The 19,546-nt window shown below is 38.3% G+C and overlaps 1 protein-coding gene across 1 annotated transcript in view; it reads right to left on the reverse strand.

Moving 5' to 3' along the window:
• CNGB3 (cyclic nucleotide gated channel subunit beta 3) overlaps positions 1–19,546 on the reverse strand; it is a 196,303-nt gene that overhangs the window by 102,627 nt on the left and 74,130 nt on the right. The window contains exons 4-7 of the mRNA XM_061171725.1: positions 15,670–15,815; positions 13,929–14,057; positions 12,836–13,044; positions 1,728–1,778 (exon numbers count right to left, since the gene is read on the reverse strand). Of these exons, the coding sequence (XP_061027708.1) occupies positions 1,728–1,778; positions 12,836–13,044; positions 13,929–14,057; positions 15,670–15,815 (535 nt within the window). The remainder of the gene's footprint in view (positions 1–1,727; positions 1,779–12,835; positions 13,045–13,928; positions 14,058–15,669; positions 15,816–19,546) is intronic.

Here is a 19,546-nt window from a genome sequence, read left to right on the forward strand (position 1 = left end):
ACTATAAACAAATTACTTACTAAAATAATTGGCTTAAAAATTGCGTAATATCATCAAACCTCATTGATTTTACCCTACAGATATTGAGCCTCATAACAAGTTGAGAGGTACACAGAGCAGTTACTAAAATAATGTCTTATAAATAAGGAAGCAGGAGCACAGAACTGTTGATTTGTCTAGTGCTATTTCAGGATCCAATTGCTCAAATACTCACTTGACTTTTCTATGCAGTTATTAATCATGTTTGATATTAATACATTAATGTGGATTTGTATAGATAGAGATGATTTATTTCTCAATGAATTGTAGAAAATTGAATTAAGTGCTGACCAACACTGTACTCTGTACAAGGAACTTTGCAAAACATGTTGGGGTTGAAATAGAAGTAAGATATTGTTTCTGTCCACAAGAAGTTAACAATCTAATGGTGGAATAATCAAGCACAGAAATAGCTATAACACAATGCCATAAGACGTACAGGATGTGCTAAGGAAATTCAAAAGACGTGACTGCAATTAAATAAATGTAAAAGTTTACATTTATAAACCCAAACTAAATACATGAGTTAAGTTGCCCTTATTCAAATTCAAGAAAGTGATAGTGTTTGGAATAAGGTCTGTGGCACTTACAAAACTATTCTTCCTCTTTGTAGGGTTCATCAAAGTAGTTTAGATCTTTTATGAATATGTCTAAGTATGTGGCAGTTTTTTACAGAGAAAATTAGTTGGAGATAAAAACGAATTGAAAGAAATTTTAATCACTATAGATCGCCAGTAGGGACAATTTGGCACCTAAACCCAGATTTGTATTTTTAACAATATTTGAGGCCACTAAAGTGTTGTCCTTGAAATGGGAGGTTGGAGTTCACTCATACAGATTGGGTAACCTTGGAACACCCTCAAATCTCTGCCTATTTCTCGGGGTTAGGAAGAACAATAAAAGATAATAAAGTGCTTTGTAAATAATTATGAGTGAAAAAACTACACATGGGTGAAAAAATAATATTATACTGTTATTTGAGAAAAGGAAGATGCCATGTTATCTAAATAATTGCTTCTTTTTTTTTTTTTTTTTTTTTTTGCTCTATGCCATTCTAACAATTTCCAGTGGTTTTATTTTTAAAATTTTTTTATTAAAAAAATTAAAAAAAATTTCATATGGGAGTATAGTTGATTAAAAATGCTGTGTTACTTTCAGGTGTATAGCAAAGTGATTCAGTTATACATATACATGTATCTATTCTTTTTCAAATTCTTCTCCCATTTAAGTTATTACAGAATATTGAGCAGAGTTTCCTGTGCTATACCGTAGCATATATTTTGCTTATATGAACAAGAAAGAAATAGGAGTAGAAACAATTTTGTAGACTTTTACATCATCATGCTACATGAATTGGAGGCTAGAATTATGTATGGACAAGACAAAGTATTACCCATACTCCTTTGTTGACATTTAAATTGGAATTTAAATGTGGGCGCTAAGATTTTGTTCTGCCTAGTAAACATCCATATATTGAATTACACATTTGCACATATTAGGAAGTATACTGTATAATTATTGAGAAGCAAAAACTCTGCCTAATAAAACTTCATCTGTATAAACTTTGTTACGAAGTCTACAATTTTTAAAGGAAGCAGATTTTTTTTTTGGTAGAAATTTATAGATGGAACTTAAAGTCAAAATGGGAATGGATTAGTTGAACAATTTTGGAATTGTAAGTCACCTACCTGAAATTTTGTAGAACTCCTGTAGTGTCTCTTTAGTTCATTTGAATCCACCTGAAATATGTTATATTTATAATTCATATTAATTTTAGCCAATTTCATTAAACATTTTCTCACTTTAAAAATATTTATAGCTATTTCTTTCTATTAGTTCCTTCTAACATCAGCCTATAAATATGCTCTATCTTCCCATGTCATAAATCAAAAAACCTTCCTTGGCTTTGTTTTCTTTTTTGTATTGCTCTAATTGTCACACTAACGCTTCTTAAGAGAGTTATCTACCTTGCTTTGCTCCACATCCTTCCTCCATATTTATTCTTCAACTCATGGCAATTTTGGTGGTGATTTGACTTTTGCTCACTTCTCTTATTCCATCAAGACTACCATTGTGAAAGCCACCAATAACCTCCTAATGATCATACCCAGGGAATCCTTTATACACTAACATTCTTTTATGGCACTCACCACATTTTGAAATCACACATATATGTCTTGGCCCATTTATTTAAGATCAGTCTACTCCATGAAATGGTAATCTATCTCAGGACAGGGTTGATTTTGTTTAGCAACTGTATATAACTAGTGACTATAATATATTAAAAGCCCAATAAATATTTGAGTGGATGAATAGGTAAAGGCATGAAGAGATGAGTAAAACTTTTGAAGCATTTGACTTTTTTGGGACAATTTTGTCCTTGGAACTTTCTCTTTCCAAAGAATCTGTAATGCCATTCTTGGTTTACTTTACTTCTTCAGTTCCAGTTTTCAGGGTCCTTCTTGCATCCTATGGCTAGCCATTTAAAATCAATATTTCCCAGGATTCAGCCCTCTTCTCTTTTCTCTTCATATTTACTTCCTGGGAAATTTCATCCACTTTCATTGTTTCAAAGATCACCATGTATGTGGATGCTACCAAACCTCTACCTCATCTTAATATTAGTATCTGGAGCTGTTGACCTATCCAACAGCTGCTTATTGTCTTCCTCACTTAGCAGTTCTGCTCATCTCAAATTTGAACTACAACAAACCTGAATTCATCATCATTCTCCATTTCCCCTAAAGCCAGCCATGCTCCTCCTCTTATTGAGTATCCTATGAGAATCCTCATCTACACTAGTCAGTGATCCTACCCCACTCACTCTCCCTTAGCCCTCATCCAACCAGCAACCATGTTCTACTGATTCTCCTTTCTAAAATTTTCTCATGCCTATTTTCTCCTTTTGGCTTTGGTTTCCTTGCCTTTATTCTTGCTTTCCTTGATCAGTTCTACAATGTCAGTGAGATGATCTCTCTAGATCAGATCATTAACAATTCTATTTATGTCAAATCCTATGACTTCACATGACTTAAAGAAAAAAAATCCAAACTCCCTTTCATGATATACAAAGCTCTACTTTCTCTGTCTCACTCACCTCCTGAAGCATCTCATACTCATTCTGTTTAGCAGTGCATAGCAGAGTTTCTTACCTTGATGCCTTTACCTATGTTGTTCCCAGAACTTAGGACATATTTTCCCCTTTTTTAATGGGGACGAAGGTGTGCAGATAATTTCAATTAATCCATCAAAATTTGGACCAGGTGTTGCCTCCTTTATATGGTTTTCTCTGCATCAAATAGCACTAAGGGCTCACCTCTGTCATGACTCACATCACAAAACTCCACCATTTTTCTTTTGTCTGTCCATCCTTCATACTCTGAGCTACTTAAAAGGGTAGGGACAATATATTTATCCTGTGTTTCTCAGTTCCTAACACAATGTCTAACACACAACAGGTGCTCAGTAAATGTGTGATAAGAGATAGAGGAATAGGAAGGCATTTGTTAACATTCAGAATTAATGTTAATATTGGGATTATATTTTTCTATTTCACTTATAGGTAGGATTTATGTCATAGAGTGTTCTGCCTATGTTTTCCTCTAAGAGTTTTATAGTCTCTGGCCTTACATTTAGGTCTTTAATCCATTTTGAGTTTATTTCTGTGTATGGTGTTAGGGAGTGTTCTAATTTCATTCTTCTACATGTAGCTGTCCAGTTTTCCCAGCACCACTTATTGAAGAGGCTGTCTTTTCTCCATTGTATATTCTTGCCTCTTTTATCAACATAAGGAGACCGTATGTGCATGGGTTTATCTCTGGGCTTTCATTCCTGTTCCATTGATCTATATTTCTGTTTTTGTGCCAGTACCATATTGTCTTGATTACTGTAGTTTTGTAGTAGAGTCTGAGGTCTGGAAGCCTGATTCCTTCAGCTCGCTTTTTCTTTCTCAAGATTGCTTTGGCTATTCGGAGTCTTTGTGTTTCCTTACAAATTGTGAAATTTTTTGTTCTAGTTCTGTGAAAAATGCCAGTGGTAGTTTGATAGGATTGCATTGAATCTGTAGATTGCTTTGGGTAGTAGAGTCATTTTCACAATGTTGATTCTTCCAATCCAAGAACATGGTATATCTCTCCTCTGTTTGTATCATTTTAATTTCTTTCATCAGTGTCTTATAGTTTTCTGCATATGGGTCTTTTGTCTCCTTAGGTAGGTTTTTTTCCTAGATATTTTATTCTTTTTGTTGCAATGGTAAATGAAAGTGTTTCCTTAATTTCTCTCTGAGATTTTTCATCATTAGTGTATAGGAATGCAAGAGATTTCTGTGCATTATTTTTGTATCCTGCTACTTTACCAAATTAATTGATTAGCTCTAGTCGTTTTCTGGTAGCATCTTTAGAATTCTCTATGTATAGTATCATGTCATCTGCAAACAGTGACAGCTTTACTTCTTTTCCAATTTGGATTCCTTTCATTTCTTTTTCTTCTCTGATTGCTGTGGCTAAACTTCCAAAATTATGTTGAATAATAGTGGTGAGAGTGGACAACCTTGTCTTGTTCCTGATCTTAGAGGAAATGGTTTCAGTTTTTCACCATTGAGAACCATGTTGGCTGTGGGTTTGTCATATATGACCTTTATTATGTTGAGGTAAGTTCCCTCTATGCTTACTTTCTGGAGGGTTTTTATCATAAATGGGTGTTGAATTTTGTTGAAAGTTTTTTCTGCATCTACTGAGATGAATATATGATTTTTCTCCTTCAATTTGTTAATATGGTGTATTGCATTGATTGATTTGTGTATATTGAAGAATCTTTGCATTCCTGGGATAAAACCCACTTGATCATGGTGTATGATCCTTTTAATGTGCTGTTGGATTCTGTTTGCTAGTATTTTGTTGAGGATTTGTGCATCTATGTTCATCAGTGATACTGGCCTATAGTTTTCTTTCTTTGTGACATATTTGTCTAGTTTTGGTATCAGGGTGATGGTGGCCTCATAGAATGAGTTTGAGAGTGTTCCTCCCTCTGCTATATTTTGGAAGAGTTTGAGAAGGTTGGGTGTTCGCTCGTCTCTAAATGTTTGATAGAATTCGCCTGTGAAGCCATCTGGTGCAGGGCTTTTGTTTGTTGGAAGATTTTTAAACACAGTTTCAATTTCAGGGCTCGTGATTGGTCTGTTTATATTTTCTATTTCTTCCTGGTTCAGTCTTGGAAGCTTGTGCTTTTCTAAGAATTTGTCCATTTCTTCCAGGTTGTCCATTTTATTGGCATATAGTTGCTTGTAGTAATCTCTCATCATCCTTTCTATTTCTTCAGTGTCAATTGTTACTTCTCCTTTTTCATTTCTAATTCTATTGGTTTGAGTCTTCTCCCTTTTTTTCTTGATGAGTCTGGCTAATGGTTTATCAATTTTGTTTATCTTCTCAAAGAACCAGCTTTTAGTTTTATTGATTTTTTTTAAAGATAAAATTTATAGAGAGAATGTTTTGCTTATCTCTTTTAAATTTTATTTATTTATTTATTTATGGCTGTGTTGGGTCTTCGTTTCTGTACGAGGGCTTTCTCCAGTTGTGGCAAGTGGGGGCCACTCTTCATCACAGTGCATGGGCCTCTCACTATCGCGGCCTCTCTTGTTGCGGAGCACAGGCTCCAGACGCACAGGCTCAGTAATTGTGGCTCACGGGCCCAGCTGCTCCGCAGCATGTGGGATCTTCTGGGACCAGGGCTCAAACCCGTGTCCCCTGCATTGTCAGACGGATTCTTAACCACTGCGCCACCAGGGAAGCCCCAGTTTTATTGATCTTTGCTATTGTTTCCTTCATTTCTTTTTCATTTATTTCTGATCTGACTTTTATGATTTCTTTCCTTCTGCTAACTTTGAGGTTTTTTTTTGTTCTTCCTTCTCTAATTGCTTTAGGTGTGAGGTTAGGTTGTTTGTTTGAGATATTTCTTGTTTCTTGAGGTAGGATTGTATTGCTATAACTTCCCTCTTAGAACTGCTTTTGCTGCATCCCATAGGTTTTGGGTCATCGTGTTTTCATTGTCATTTGTTTCTAGGTATTTTTTAATTTCCTCTTCAATTTCTTGAGTGATCTCTTGGTTATTTAGTAGTGTATTGTTTAGCCTCCATGTGTTTGTATTTTTTACAGATTTTTCCCTGTAATTGACATCTAGTCTCATACCGTTGTGGTCGGAAAAGATACTTGATACGATTTCAATTTTTTAAAATTTACCAAGGCTTGATTTGTGACCCAAGATATGATCTATCCTGGAGAATGTTCCACGAGCACTTGAGAAGAAAGTGTTTTTGAATGGGATGTCCTATAAATATCAATTAAGTTCATCTTGTTTAATGTATCATTTAAAGCTTGTGTTTCCTTATTTATTTTCATTTTGGATAATCTGTCCATTGGTGAAAATGGGGTGTTAAAGTCCCCTACTATGATTGTGTTACTGTTGATTTCCCCTTTTATGGCTGTTAGCATTTGCCTTATGTATTGAAGTGGTCTTATGTTGGGTGCATAAATATTTTCAACTGTTATATCTTCTTCTTGGATTGATCCCTTGATCATTATGTAGTGTCCTTCTTTGTCTCTTGTAGTAATCTTTATTTTAAAGTCTATTTTGTCTGATATGAGAATTGCTACTCCAGGTTGCTTTTGATTTCCATTTGCTTGGAATATCTTGTTCCATCCCCTCACTTTCAGTCTGTATGTGTCCCTAGGTGTGAAGTGGGTCTCTTGTAGACAGTATATATATGGGTCTTGTTTTTGTGTCCATTCAACCAGTCTATGTCTTTTGGTTGGAGCATTTTATTCATTTACATTTAAGGTAATTATCGATATGTATGTTCCTATTACCATTTTCTTAATTGTTTTGGGTTTGTCATTCTAGGTCTTTTCCTTCTCTTGTGTTTCCTGCCTAGAGAAGTTCCTTTAGCATTTGTTGTAAAGTTGGTTTGGTGGTGCTAAATTCTGTTAGGTTTTGCTTGTCTGTAAAGGTTTTAATTTCTATGTTGAATCTGAATGAGATCCTTGCTGGGTAGTGTAATCTTGTTTGTAAGTTTTTCCCTTTCCTCACTGTCAATATGTCCTGCCACTCCCTTCTGGCTTGCAGAGTTTCTGCTGAAAGATCAGCTGTTAACCTTATGGGGATTTCCTTTTATGTTATTTGTTGTTTTTTCCCTTGCTGCTTTTAATATTTTTCTTTGTATTTAATTTTTGATAGTTTCATTAATATGTGTCTTGGCGTGTTTCTCCTTGGATTTATCCTGTATGAGGCTCTCTGTGCTTCTGGACTTGATTGACCTTTTCCTTTCCCATATTAGGGAAGTTTTCAACTATAAGCTCTTCAAATATTTTCTCAGTCCCTTTCTTTTTCTCTTCGTCTTCTGGGACCCCTATAATTCGAATGTTGGTGCATTTAATGTTGTCCCAGAAGTCTCTGAAAGTGTCCTTAATTCTTTTCATTCCTTTGTCTTTATTCTGCTCTGAGGTAGTTATTTCCACTATTTTATGTTCCAGGTCATTTATCCTTTCTTCTGCCTCAGTTATTCTGCTATTGATTCCTTCTAGAGAATTTTAAATTTCATTTATTGTGTTGTTCATCATTGTTTGTTTGCTCTTTAGTTCTTCTAGGTCCTTGTTAAATGTTCGTTGTATTTCCTCCATTCTATTTCCAAGATTTTGGATCATCTTTACTATCATTTCTCTTAATTCTTTTTCAGGTACACTGCCTATTTCCTCTTTGTTTGGTCTGATGGGTTTTTACCTTGCTCTTTCATCTGCTGTGTGTTTCTCTGTCTCCTCATTTTGGTTAACTTAATGTGTTTGGGTCTCCTTTTCAGAGGCTGCATGTTCGTAGTTTCCATTGTTTTTGGTGTCTGCCCCCAGTGGGTAAGGTTGGTTCCGTGGGTTGTGTTGGCTTCCTGGTGGAGGGGACTGGTGCCTGTGTTCTGGTGGATGAGGCTGGATCTTGTCTTTCTGATGGGCAGGACTGCGTCAGGTGGTGGGTTTTGGGGTTTTTGTGACCTTATTATGATTTTAGGCAGCCTCTCTGCTAATGGGTGGGGTTGTGTTCCTATCTTGTTACTTGTTTGGCGTAGGGTGTCCAGCACTGTAGCTTGCTGGTCGTTGAGTGGAGCTGGGTACTAGCATTTAGATGGAGATCTCTGGGAGAGCCTTCACCATTTGATATTACGTGGAGCTGGGAGGTCTCTTGTGGACCAATGTCCTGAACCTGGCTCTCCCACCTCAGAGGCACAGGCCTGACACCTGGCTGGAGCACCAAGACCCTGTCAGTCATACAGCTCAGACGAAAAGGGAGTGAAAAAGAAAGAAAGAAAGAAAAAATAAAATAAAATAAAAGAAAGGTATTAAAATAAGAATATAAAAGTTATTAAAAATAAAAAAAATTAAAAAGTAATAAAAAAAAGAAAAAGAAAGAACGAGCAATGAAACCAAAAAACAAAGCCACCAATGATAACAAGTGCTAAAAACTATACTAAAAGAGAAAAAAAGAAAACCCCAAAAAACAAAAATGAACCAACAGAACCCTAGGACAAATGGTGGAAGCAAAGCCATACAGACAAAATCACACAAAGAAGCATATACATACACACTCAGAAGAAGAGAAAAAGGAAAAAAAAATATATGTATATATAAAAAAAAGGAAGAGAGCAACCAAATGAATAAACAAATCTACCAATGATAACAAACTGTAAATACTAAACTAAGATACACATAAAACCAGAAACAAATTAGATGCAGAAAGCAAACCCCAAGTCTACAGTTGCTCCCAAAGTCCACCACCTCAATTTTGGGATGATTCATTGTCTATTCAGTTATTCCAGAGATGCAGGGTACATCAAGTTGATTGTGAAGATTTAATCCGCTGCTCCTGAGGCTGCTGGGAGAAATTTCCCTTTCTCTTCTTTGTTCGCACAGCTCCTGGGGTTCAGCTTTGGATTTGGCCCTGCCTCTGACTGTAGGTCGCCTGAGGGCGTCTGTTCTTCACCAAGACAGGACAGGGTTAAAGTAACAGCTGATTAGGGGGCTCTGGATCACTCAGGTTGGGGGGAGGGAGGGATATGGAATGCGGGGTGAGTCTGCGGCGGCAGAGGCCGGCATGACATTGCAACAGCCTGAGGCGCGCAGTATGTTCTCCTGGGGAAGTTGTCCCTGGACCACGGGACCCTGGCAGTGGCGGGCTGCACAGGCTCCCAGGAGAGGAGGTGTCGATAGTGACCCATGCTTGCACACAGGCTTCATGGTGTCTGCAGCAGCAGCCTTAGCTTTTCATGCCTGCCTCTGGTGTCTGCGCTGATAGTCGCGGCTCACGCCCGTCTCTGGAGCTTGTTTAGGCAGTGCTCTGAATCCCCTCTCCTTGTGCACCCCAAAACAATGGTCTCTTGCCTCTTAGGCAGTTCCAGACTTTTTCCTGGACTCCATCCCAGCTAGCTGTGGCACACTAACCCCCTTCAGGCTGTGTTCACGCAGCCAACTCCAGTCCTCTCCATGGGATCTGACCTCTGAAACCCGAGCCTCAGCTCCCAGTCCCCACCCACCCCAGCGGGTGAGTAGACAAGCCCCTCGGGCTGGTGAGTCCTGGTCAGCACCGCTCCTCTGTGCAGGAATCTCTCCACTTTGCCCTCTGCACCCCTGTTGCTGAGCTCTCCTCCGTGGCTCCGAAGCTTCCCCCCTCTGCCACACCTTGTCTCTGCCAGTGGAGGGGCTTCCTAGTGTGTGGAAACCTTTCCTCCTTCACAGCTCCCTCCCACTGGTGCAGGTCCCATCCCTATTCTTTTGTCTCTGTTTTTTCTTTTTTCTTTTGCCCTACCCAGGTACGTGGGGAGTTTCTTGCCTTTTGGGAGGTCTGAGGTCTTCTGCCAGTGTTCAGTAGGTGTTCTGTAGGAGTTGTTCCACATGTAGATGTATTTCTGATGTATTTGTGTGGAGGAAGGTGATCTCCAGTTCCTACTCCTCTGCCATCTTGAAGTCTCTCTGTAGGCACTTATTTTTAATATGTAACCCTATTTAATTCTCTCTGTCTCTTTTAAGCCTCATTATTATGCAGGCAACATTTATTCTGAGGAAGCTTACTTTAGAAAGGATATGATAATTGCACTTAAATCTTTTTCAAACAGATAGTCTTTGAAGACCCTCATCTAAGGTATTATTATATTTATTTATTATTTACCTCTTCTTTTAAATAATTCATAGAAACTCCATAATTTCACATAGAACAGATATAAATGTTTCAAGATAATAATATCATATAATACAACTACAAGGTAGATTAAACTGTCATTCAAGGGCAGAAAATCCTTGAACCAAGATTGCCATTCATTCACTCCTTCAAACATTTTTGAGTATACCCTCTGAATTCCTAGGATAAATAGGGAAATGAATTGAATACTGTCCCTACTCTCAAGAAACTCATTATCAGGTAAGAAAGCGAGCTGCCTATACAAATAGGAGACAAGAGGAAGTTAGTGTGTGGACATTCATTCATTTGATTCTGTCAGCAATTCACTGCACATCTTCTAGAAGCCAGACCCTAGGCTAGGTGTTCACATTGTCTTACTTAATCTTCACAATAAGTTTATGAGGTGTGTGGTACTAGTTCTATTTTACGGATGACAAAGATAGTACACAATGAAAGGGTAAATTTATTTTTCTCAAGTATTGCTGTAAGTTAATTTCAGAGGCAAAATTTGACCCTGGGCTATTTGTTTCTGCTACAACATAGTGAACTTAATTGTTATTTAACAATTAAATAACAAAAGTGTGAGTAAAATATGCAGAGCACAGAGAAGGGAGTTGTTAATTTTCTCTAGAACAGTTTATAAATAATAGCTAAAGGACCAAAAGCAGTTGACTATAATGGCAGGCCTGATAGACGTGGTCACTAGAAGGCTCTGAGCGTTTCCATGGATCCTTGTGATTGGCAGTCTTAGCAAAGTGTTGTGGGTGCAAGTCTCATATCTACATAACCTCCATGGTGTCATTCCCAGCTCTATTCCTGCTGTCTATAAAGGACATTTTAAATAAGCAACTCTTTTTGTTGGTCCTTGAATCAAAATTCTGTTCTCTGTGCAGCACCATTCTCAGAAGAAACATACTGCACATAAATGCTGTGGAAAACTTGTAAACCCTCCCAATTCCCTCTATTGTGGCCTCCAACACCTCAATCTGGTATCTGTTTTCCCTCAAGCCCTTGGGGAATTGATATTTCCATCCTCCAGTTCTGGAATATCTGTCAACTATAGGTATTTAATAAATGTTTGTTGAATGAATGAATGAATGAATAATTTGATGGTGTAAAACAAATTTCGCATAGATAGCTAAATGTAGTGAGACTTTCAGGTTGGGTACTCAACTTGCATAGTCCTTTTAGCAAAATGTAATCAAGTTTCAAAGTCTAAAACTACCTACTCTACATTAAAGAAACCATTAAACTTTATTTGAACAAACAAAGCAATTAGTTCCTGCTCTATATTTGTAGCTTGTGATAATGCATTTTAAATAGAGCCCATTGAGTGTGTTTTTATTGGTTATTTTTCTTGGTTTTAACACTCCATTGTGTGCAAAGACCTCTTAGAAAATTGAAAATAAAAGTCTCTCCTTACTGATTTTGTCATTTTCCATTTGTCAAACATTGATTTTCTCCCCCCTTTGTGCATCTAATGCAGGTTGAAATTAGTGCCCCCTTTTGAAATTAGTGTCCCCTTTTTTGAGTGTTATTTCTTATTTGTACACATCTTCATTCATCAAACTGCCAGTGAACTTAGGGGATCATGCTGGTGAGTTAACTAATGCTCTGAAGTCCACACAAGGAATATTTTGAATAGATTTTTGCTATAGCTTTAGCTCTTGCCTTTAGAATTTCTTCCTAGTGAAGATTTCAAATATAGGGGGCATTCCTCAACAAATAATATTTTTTAAAGAAAAAAATGACCCAAACTCCTTTCAGCATTTTGATAACTTAAAATCATCTGGAGATTCAAAAGAAAATATTCAGGAGATTAAGGAGACTACCCCTCTTCTTCAAAAACATATATGAACCCAAGATGCCATACACTTGGTTGCTCTGCTCTTCCTACTTTGACATTGGAAGATCTGTTCCATGCAGCCCTCACTGCGACTGTGATGAGGATATCACAGTGGACATCAGTTGGAAAGGAAGCATTGTTCTAGTTAGCTGGGGAAGGGCCCAGGGGTGGGGTGCAGGGTATAAGAGGCTGTATGATTTGGGTGTGTAATTGTGAAAACATAGACTTCTCTTTCTGTCTTAGATTGATTGGATTGGCTCTGAAATTCCCTCAACAGTGAGAATAAATCCAGGAGAAGATGATTTCTCCTAAGGGTAAGAATGATATTTCTGAAGTGGACAAAACACTGCATTTGATGATGAGGAATGAGGTGTGATGAATCTGGAAAGTGAAGAGTGAAAAGAGGATAGGCACCAGACACAGTTCCAGGCACCCTACCTGCATTAATTCATTCAGTCTTCTCATCAGTATTATGAAGGTACTATTGTTATTCCCATTTTTAAAATGAGGAAACTAAGGCACAGGGAGATACATGGTCCCCAGCACGTGGTGATTGCTCAGTGGTTGTTTTGTTATTGTTGTTGTTATTATTATTGTTATTATACTGGTGGTTCCAGTGGTTAAAGACCCATACATGCAGACAATCAGTCAGACATTAAATAACACAATGCTGTTAATTTGGTTTTTTTGTAGTTCAATCTGATATTCCTTTGTCAGTTTGTGCTTCTCCCGAGCCCTACTTACTATTATGTCTCCTCCTCTAATAAACTGGAGTCTGGGCTGGATTAACAGCAAATCGAAAAGGTAGATGATATCACATATGATGTCCGTAATAAGCCAGTAGCGTGCGTTGTTTGGTGTTTGAGATGGGAAGATGATGCGCAGCGGTATGAGCCAGCAGTTCCAGTTAAAGGCAATGGTGACAAGCAAGAGCCACAGGAGATAGAATCGATCTAGAAAAATAGCGACTGGAGTAATCCACATGGCATGTAAAAAACATTAAAATAATTCTGTTGCTTAGTTTGGTAAAGTTGGGGCACTACCTTCTGGAAATTAGCAATTTGTGTTAGAGACTCTGTTTAAAACATTCAGCACAGTTCTGCCCCTAGAGCCGAGACACTGGGGTTTACGAGGGATAAGTCATCTTATCAGCTTTTGTGACATTAGAGAGTGTTCTTCCTGTCTCCTAGAGAAGTGGCCACTGAGTCTGTCCCCATGAGTGACTGTACTATTTAGATCAGGAAAGGGGAACCCAAGGAAAAGTCAGAGGTAGCATGTCCAGGAGAACTGACTCAAAGGGCTTTATGCTGGTTGGTAATTAAGCTGCAGGATCACCCAGGGCTTGTGAGCCAAAGGCCACATCTTGCCCACAGGGGTGTGACTGAAGTGGGGAGGGGGCAAGTCAGCCAGTGAAGGCAGTCCATGACCCTGCACACAGGGCTTTCCTCTGCCCAAGGGAAGCTGTAGGAGGGGATTTGTTCAATTGGATTAATTAACAATGTGAAGCCATGGAAGAAGACAGACATTTTATAATGATTTTTTTTTTGGGGGGGTGTTCAGTGAACATATTACTTAATGCTTTGGGACTTCTTTTGGAAGTTAATTAGGGACAGGACAGGCCCTGGACTATTTTAAAAACACACAGGAATATTTTAATCTCTTATCTTCACTGGGAAGGGGAAAACAACCCACTGCAGATAATACAGTTTAAATTCTGCTTTCTAGATAGGTTCAGAACACTGGCTAGAGAAAATGGAAGCCATCTGTGACTTTGGGTTTCAGGGGTTCTTGGTAATAGTCAGCCCTCCCACTGAGATAGTCCACCCTTTGATGGTACCTGTGTATGAATCTATGCTTTTTGGAAGTCTGATTCGCTTTAGGTACTCTGTCAGAGGCACCTTCTGATAATGTTCTTCTTTTAGCTTAGCACTGCTTTCTTGTGTTGGTGATACAACTGTGGGCTTTGCTTTATAGGAAAAAAGAGATGAAAACATTTTTAAGAGGTTAGGTTAGCTTAATGAGGAAAAAGCTTGGATTTCTTGGAATCAAAACATTACAAAATCTTCCCCTCTCAATACAGGCAGATGAGGCATTTCATGACATTTAAAATATTGCCATTTGTGAAAATATCCAAGTAATGAAAACATCAAAATTTGGAAATAAATAGCAGGTTTAAAGTTTAAATTAAGTGTCCCAAAGATGTTACAAATAGGATATTTTAAATACAAGTTTCATTCCCACATATTTTGGAGCATAAATAGTTAGTGCTTTGGATTTACATTGAACAGAAACATTACAAATGTGCACCATTCCACAGGTTTCAGTTTCATGCTTCTTTTTTTATTTAAGTCTTTATTGAATTTGTTACAATATTGCTTCTGTTTTATGTTTTGGTTTTTTGGCCGCAAAGCATGTGGGACTCAGCTTCCTGACCAGGGATTGAACCGGCACCCCCTGCATTGGAAGGCAAAGTCTTAACCACTGGACCACCAGGGAAGTCCCCTAGTTTCATGCTTCTTTAGCTTCATTTATATCCTTCCAGTTATGGGTAAGTAAAGCTCAAAATATTCTTTTCAACAAATCTTTATCAAGCTATAATGACTATATTTTAGACCCTTCTCTTTAAAAAGAAACTATATATAATACATAGTTCATTTTGAAAATCCAACTTTCTTCATACAGAATTATAAGGAAATCCTCAACTCCATCCCATGTAATTAACAATTTTGTTTTTATTTATCTGTTATTAAACAACACACTTTCTTCTCTAATTTTTCTATACATTTATAAACATTTTATATAGATGTAATCATGGTATGTATATGTATATATACTATATATATACACATATATACACCATGTATCTATGTATATATGACATATATATCACTTTTGTGCTCTACTTTATTGTATTTATTAATTTTTCATAAGCACATTTCTGTAATTATTAGATAGACTGATAATTGTCTCTCTCCTTATGTGATTAGTTCACTGATGTCCTTTGCTCTGTTGTGTACTCAGGTAGTATTCTTGTATTCTTATTATAAGTGCTTTGTTTATTGTGGGTATTATTAATTAATATTTACAATAAAACTTGCTATAACAGATATTGTTGTTGGCCTGTGCATATTCTGTGGGCCAGAGATCATGTGCAGAAGGTTCCTGCATCTCTCTGCTTCGGGGATTTCTCCCAGCTGGCTTGCTTAAAATGCTGGAGTATTAGCAACATTCCCCAGCAGCAACCCTCAGCCAACGAAGGACAGGAGTTGATGTGTTGATACCCCAGCTTCCTCCTCCTTCAGGATAATTCTGATGTGTCATCCACACAGATTTTCAGCTGGCTTAAGCCCCAGTGGCCCACAGCAGTAATGCTTCATTAACACACCTTTATTGTCTTAACTCCCTTCTCTGTCTCTCTTGCTCACTCTCACCTCCTGGAGCACCCTCGATATAAAATATTTATAGCTAAATCACTGTCTTGGGGTTGGCTTTTGGGGAACCCCAAACTAAAACATTTGCAAAATACATGTCCACTCATAGCCTCCTTCTTCCTGGTACTTTGAGGTCACACTGCTCACCAGTTTGGGGGCTGCCTTCAGGTGAGGACATATCACCTTCCACCAACTTTCTCTTGTAGAAATCTGTTCTTTGACGCAATCTCCTCACTAGGTTGTGTAGCTGGGCATCGGCATACTCATTAATAACAGGGGCTCCAAGTGGTTTGCTTTTTGGACTAAATGAGAAAAAAAAAATGGTAACAGAGTTGGACCCATGAGGAGAAACATACAGGGAAGGGATTAAGTCTCTTCACCTTCCTTATATACCCAAGATTATTAACTGCTCCTTTCTGCAATTGGATAGAACAACTTAAGCATTAAATTTGATGGAAATAGTGCTCATGCAATACATATTTGTCATTGAAAAATTAGAATCCAGAAATAGCAAATGAGTGTTCTTGACTGTGGTTCTGCCATTAGACTGTATAGTGAGAAGAAAAAAAGCTATAGTTGACACAATAGGCAGAGTTCTAAGATGGCTCCTTTGTGTACATGTCTGCATAATCCCAGGGAAAATGAATATGGTGGATTTTACTCCCATAATTAGTTGTGTTATGTGGCTCAGTTGACTTTAAGATAAGGAAATTATATAGCTGGGCCTGATGTAACCAAATGAGCCCTTTAAAAGCAGAGAGTTTCTCCAGATGGTGACAGAAGAAAATGTCAGAGATTTGAAGCACAAGGGGAACTTTACTTGAGAGAAATTCTCCGTTTTTGGCTTTGAAGGAGAAAAGGGTCCCCTGATAAGAATTGCATGAGGCCTCTAGGAGCTGAGAGTGATCCCTGGCTAGTTAACAAGGAAACAAGGACCTCAGTCCTGCAACCATAAATAACTGCATTTTGCCAATAATTTGAATGAGCTTAGAAGGAGATTCTTCTTTGGTGCCTCCAGGTAAGAATCCAGACAGGCCTGGCTGACACCTTGATATCAGCTGTGTAAGACCTTAAGCAGAGAACCCAGCCACGCCCACCCAGACTTCTGATCTATGGAACTGTGAGCTAGTAAATGGGTGTTGTTTTAAGTCTCTAAAATTGCCATAATTTGTTATTCAGCAGTAGAAAACTAATACTTCTAGTGTGATTTAATGAACTTCCCTTCTAAGAAAACATATAAAGCATGACATACAGTAAGTCCCCTACATACGAACGAGTTCCGTTCCAAGAGCGTGTTCGTAAGTCCAATTTGTTCATAAGTCCAACAAAGTTAGCCTAGGTACCCAACTAACACAATTGGCTATATAGTACTGTCCTGTATTAGGTTTATAATACTTTTTTTTCACACAAAGAATACATTAAAAACAAACAAAAAATAAAGAAGACATTTACAGTTTTACAGTACAGTGCCTTGAAAAGTACAGTAGTACAGTACAACAGCTGGCATATAGGGGCTGGCATCGAGTGAACAGGCAAGAAGAGTTACTGACTGGAGGAGGGAAAGGAGGTGGGAGATGGTAGAGCTGAAGGATTGTTAGCAATAGGAGACAGAGGGCAAGCTGAAATTTCACTCACACCTGATGTTGATGGCACATGTTCTGGTTCCTTGCTGGATTCAAGTCTATCTACCCTTTTGAAAAAATTATCCAGTGATGTCTGGGTAGTAGCTCTTTTTTTCTGATCATAAATGAAACGGTAGCACTGGATTGCATTCTGAATGGCTGCTGCAACCTTCGTGTACCGTTCTATGTTCGGGTCCTGTGCCTCAAAAGCTAACAGTGACTCCTCAAATAAAGAAAATCCCCTTGCTATTCCCTGCATCGTGAATCTCTTTCGTTCTTCAGTTACTTCTTCTTCCTCTTGTCTCTCTTTGTCCTTCCTCTGGGCCTCCAATTCCATCAGGTCTTCATTAGTAAGCTCCTTGTTTTGCACAGCAAGGAGTTCAGTGAAATTGTCCTCTTGCAGATCTAGCTCCAGCTTCTCACTGAGAGTCACTAAGTTTCTGAAGAAACTCCTCATCCACCTTCTCAAATCCACAAAAATCACGACCAAACTGCGGGCAAAGTTTCTTCCAAACCCCATTCATGGTGACGGCTGTAACCTCATGCCAAGCAAAGTCAATGGTTTTTTTTATGGCCTTGTAGATGTTATAGTCCTTCCAAAATTGTTGCACGGTTGTTCCTGATTTGTCACTCACCTTTACTGCCTGATGAAAAGTGTGACATAAATATTGCTTGAAAATCCCTATAACTCCCTGGTCCATAGGTTGAATGAACGACGAAGTATTCAGTGACAGATTCACTACTTTGACGCTGGGATGAAAGTCGTCTATGAATGGGAGGTGGCCCAGAGCATTGTCCAGCAACAAAAGAATGTTGAATGGGACATCCTTCTCCAAGCAATATTACTCTACCTCCGGGATAAAGGGTGGAAAAACTAGTCCTGGAAAATAGCCTGTGTAACCCAGGCTTTGGGGTTACTCTTCCACACAACAGGAAGGGAACCCTTGGCTATGTTTTTAAGGGCTCCTGGGTTCTCTGAATGATAAACTAAGAGAGGCTTCAGCTTCATATCACCAGACGTATTGCCACCAAACAACAGAGTTAGCCTATCCTTTGCTGCTTTATAGGCTGGCATCAACTTTTCCTCCTTACTGATGTAACTTTCGTCTGGTATCCCCTTCCAGTACAGTCCTGCCACATTCACATTAAAAACCTGCTTGGGCAAATACGTACCTTCATCAATAATTTCTTGAAGCATTTCAGGAAATTCCTGGGCAGCTACTGTATCTGCACTCGCTGCCTCGCCACTAACTTTTATGTTGTGAATGTTGGCTCTAGCCTTGAATCGATGAAACCAGCCATGGCTGGCATTAACAGATGCACCCTCTGATTCTTCACTATGTTTCTTCTTCAAGACTTCATAAAGGCTTTTAGCTTTCTCTTGAAACAGCATTAAGCTGAGCAGGACTCAATGCTGATGCTGATCCTGCATCCACAGGATGGAGAAGTTTCTCCATCTCCTCCATCACTTTTCCACGATTCTTCAATATTATTGTCAGCATCATCGGCACAGCAGACTTCACATGTTCCATGACCTTGTTCTTGTTCTTTAGAATCATGCCGATGGTTGAATGATTCATGTTATAAGAATGAGCAATGTCTACCATCTTTTCGCCTCACTTCCCTCTCTCAGTTATTTTCACTTTTGTTTCCATCATTATTGCTTGGTACTTCTTAGCAATAACAGCTACATCATCGTTGCTTTTACCCTTGCTTCCAGACATCCTGGGCTTGAAATAAAGATACTGTACTACTGTACTCTATATAATACTGTATAGTAAAATACACAAAAGCACAACCACTTGTAGAGAATGCATGCATGTGACAATGTACTCCAGACACATGAACTAACTTAAATGATTGGACATGTGAACTTATGTTCACGTCTTTGAAAGTTTGCAACTTGAAAGTTCATAGGTAGGGGACTTACTGTATAAACTAGTATACTTCATAATGATCTAAGTTTCCTCACAGCTTTTCCTCAAATCTCTAACTCACTCTCTACCTTCCTTCTGAGTATGACACTGGGTCTACACAGGCCCCCATAAGTTCTATCCGTTCTCACCTCCTCACACGCATATTTGCCCTTTCCATCTCACTTCCAAACTGGAACCCATGCGGTTCACATTGGAAATGGGTAACCTGTGGATTCCATTTAAAGAGCCCCTCTCCACTAATATCCATTTTCCACCAGGTCCACAAATATATCATAAATCTAGTTGTTTACAAATTCCCCAACCATTGGTGTCTTTCTCTCTCTCCTTATAATTATCATAGTATAACTTATACCTCTTTCAAATGTCTAAAGTCCTGCTTCAGCATCAAGATTCTTCAAGTGTGTCCCACTAAGACCTCTATAAACCATTCAAGAATGGAGAAGATGGAGCCGCAGTGGAAGAAAA

This window comes from Eubalaena glacialis, chromosome 17 (genome assembly GCF_028564815.1).
Source record: "Eubalaena glacialis isolate mEubGla1 chromosome 17, mEubGla1.1.hap2.+ XY, whole genome shotgun sequence".
Taxonomy (NCBI): Eukaryota; Metazoa; Chordata; class Mammalia; order Artiodactyla; family Balaenidae; genus Eubalaena; species Eubalaena glacialis.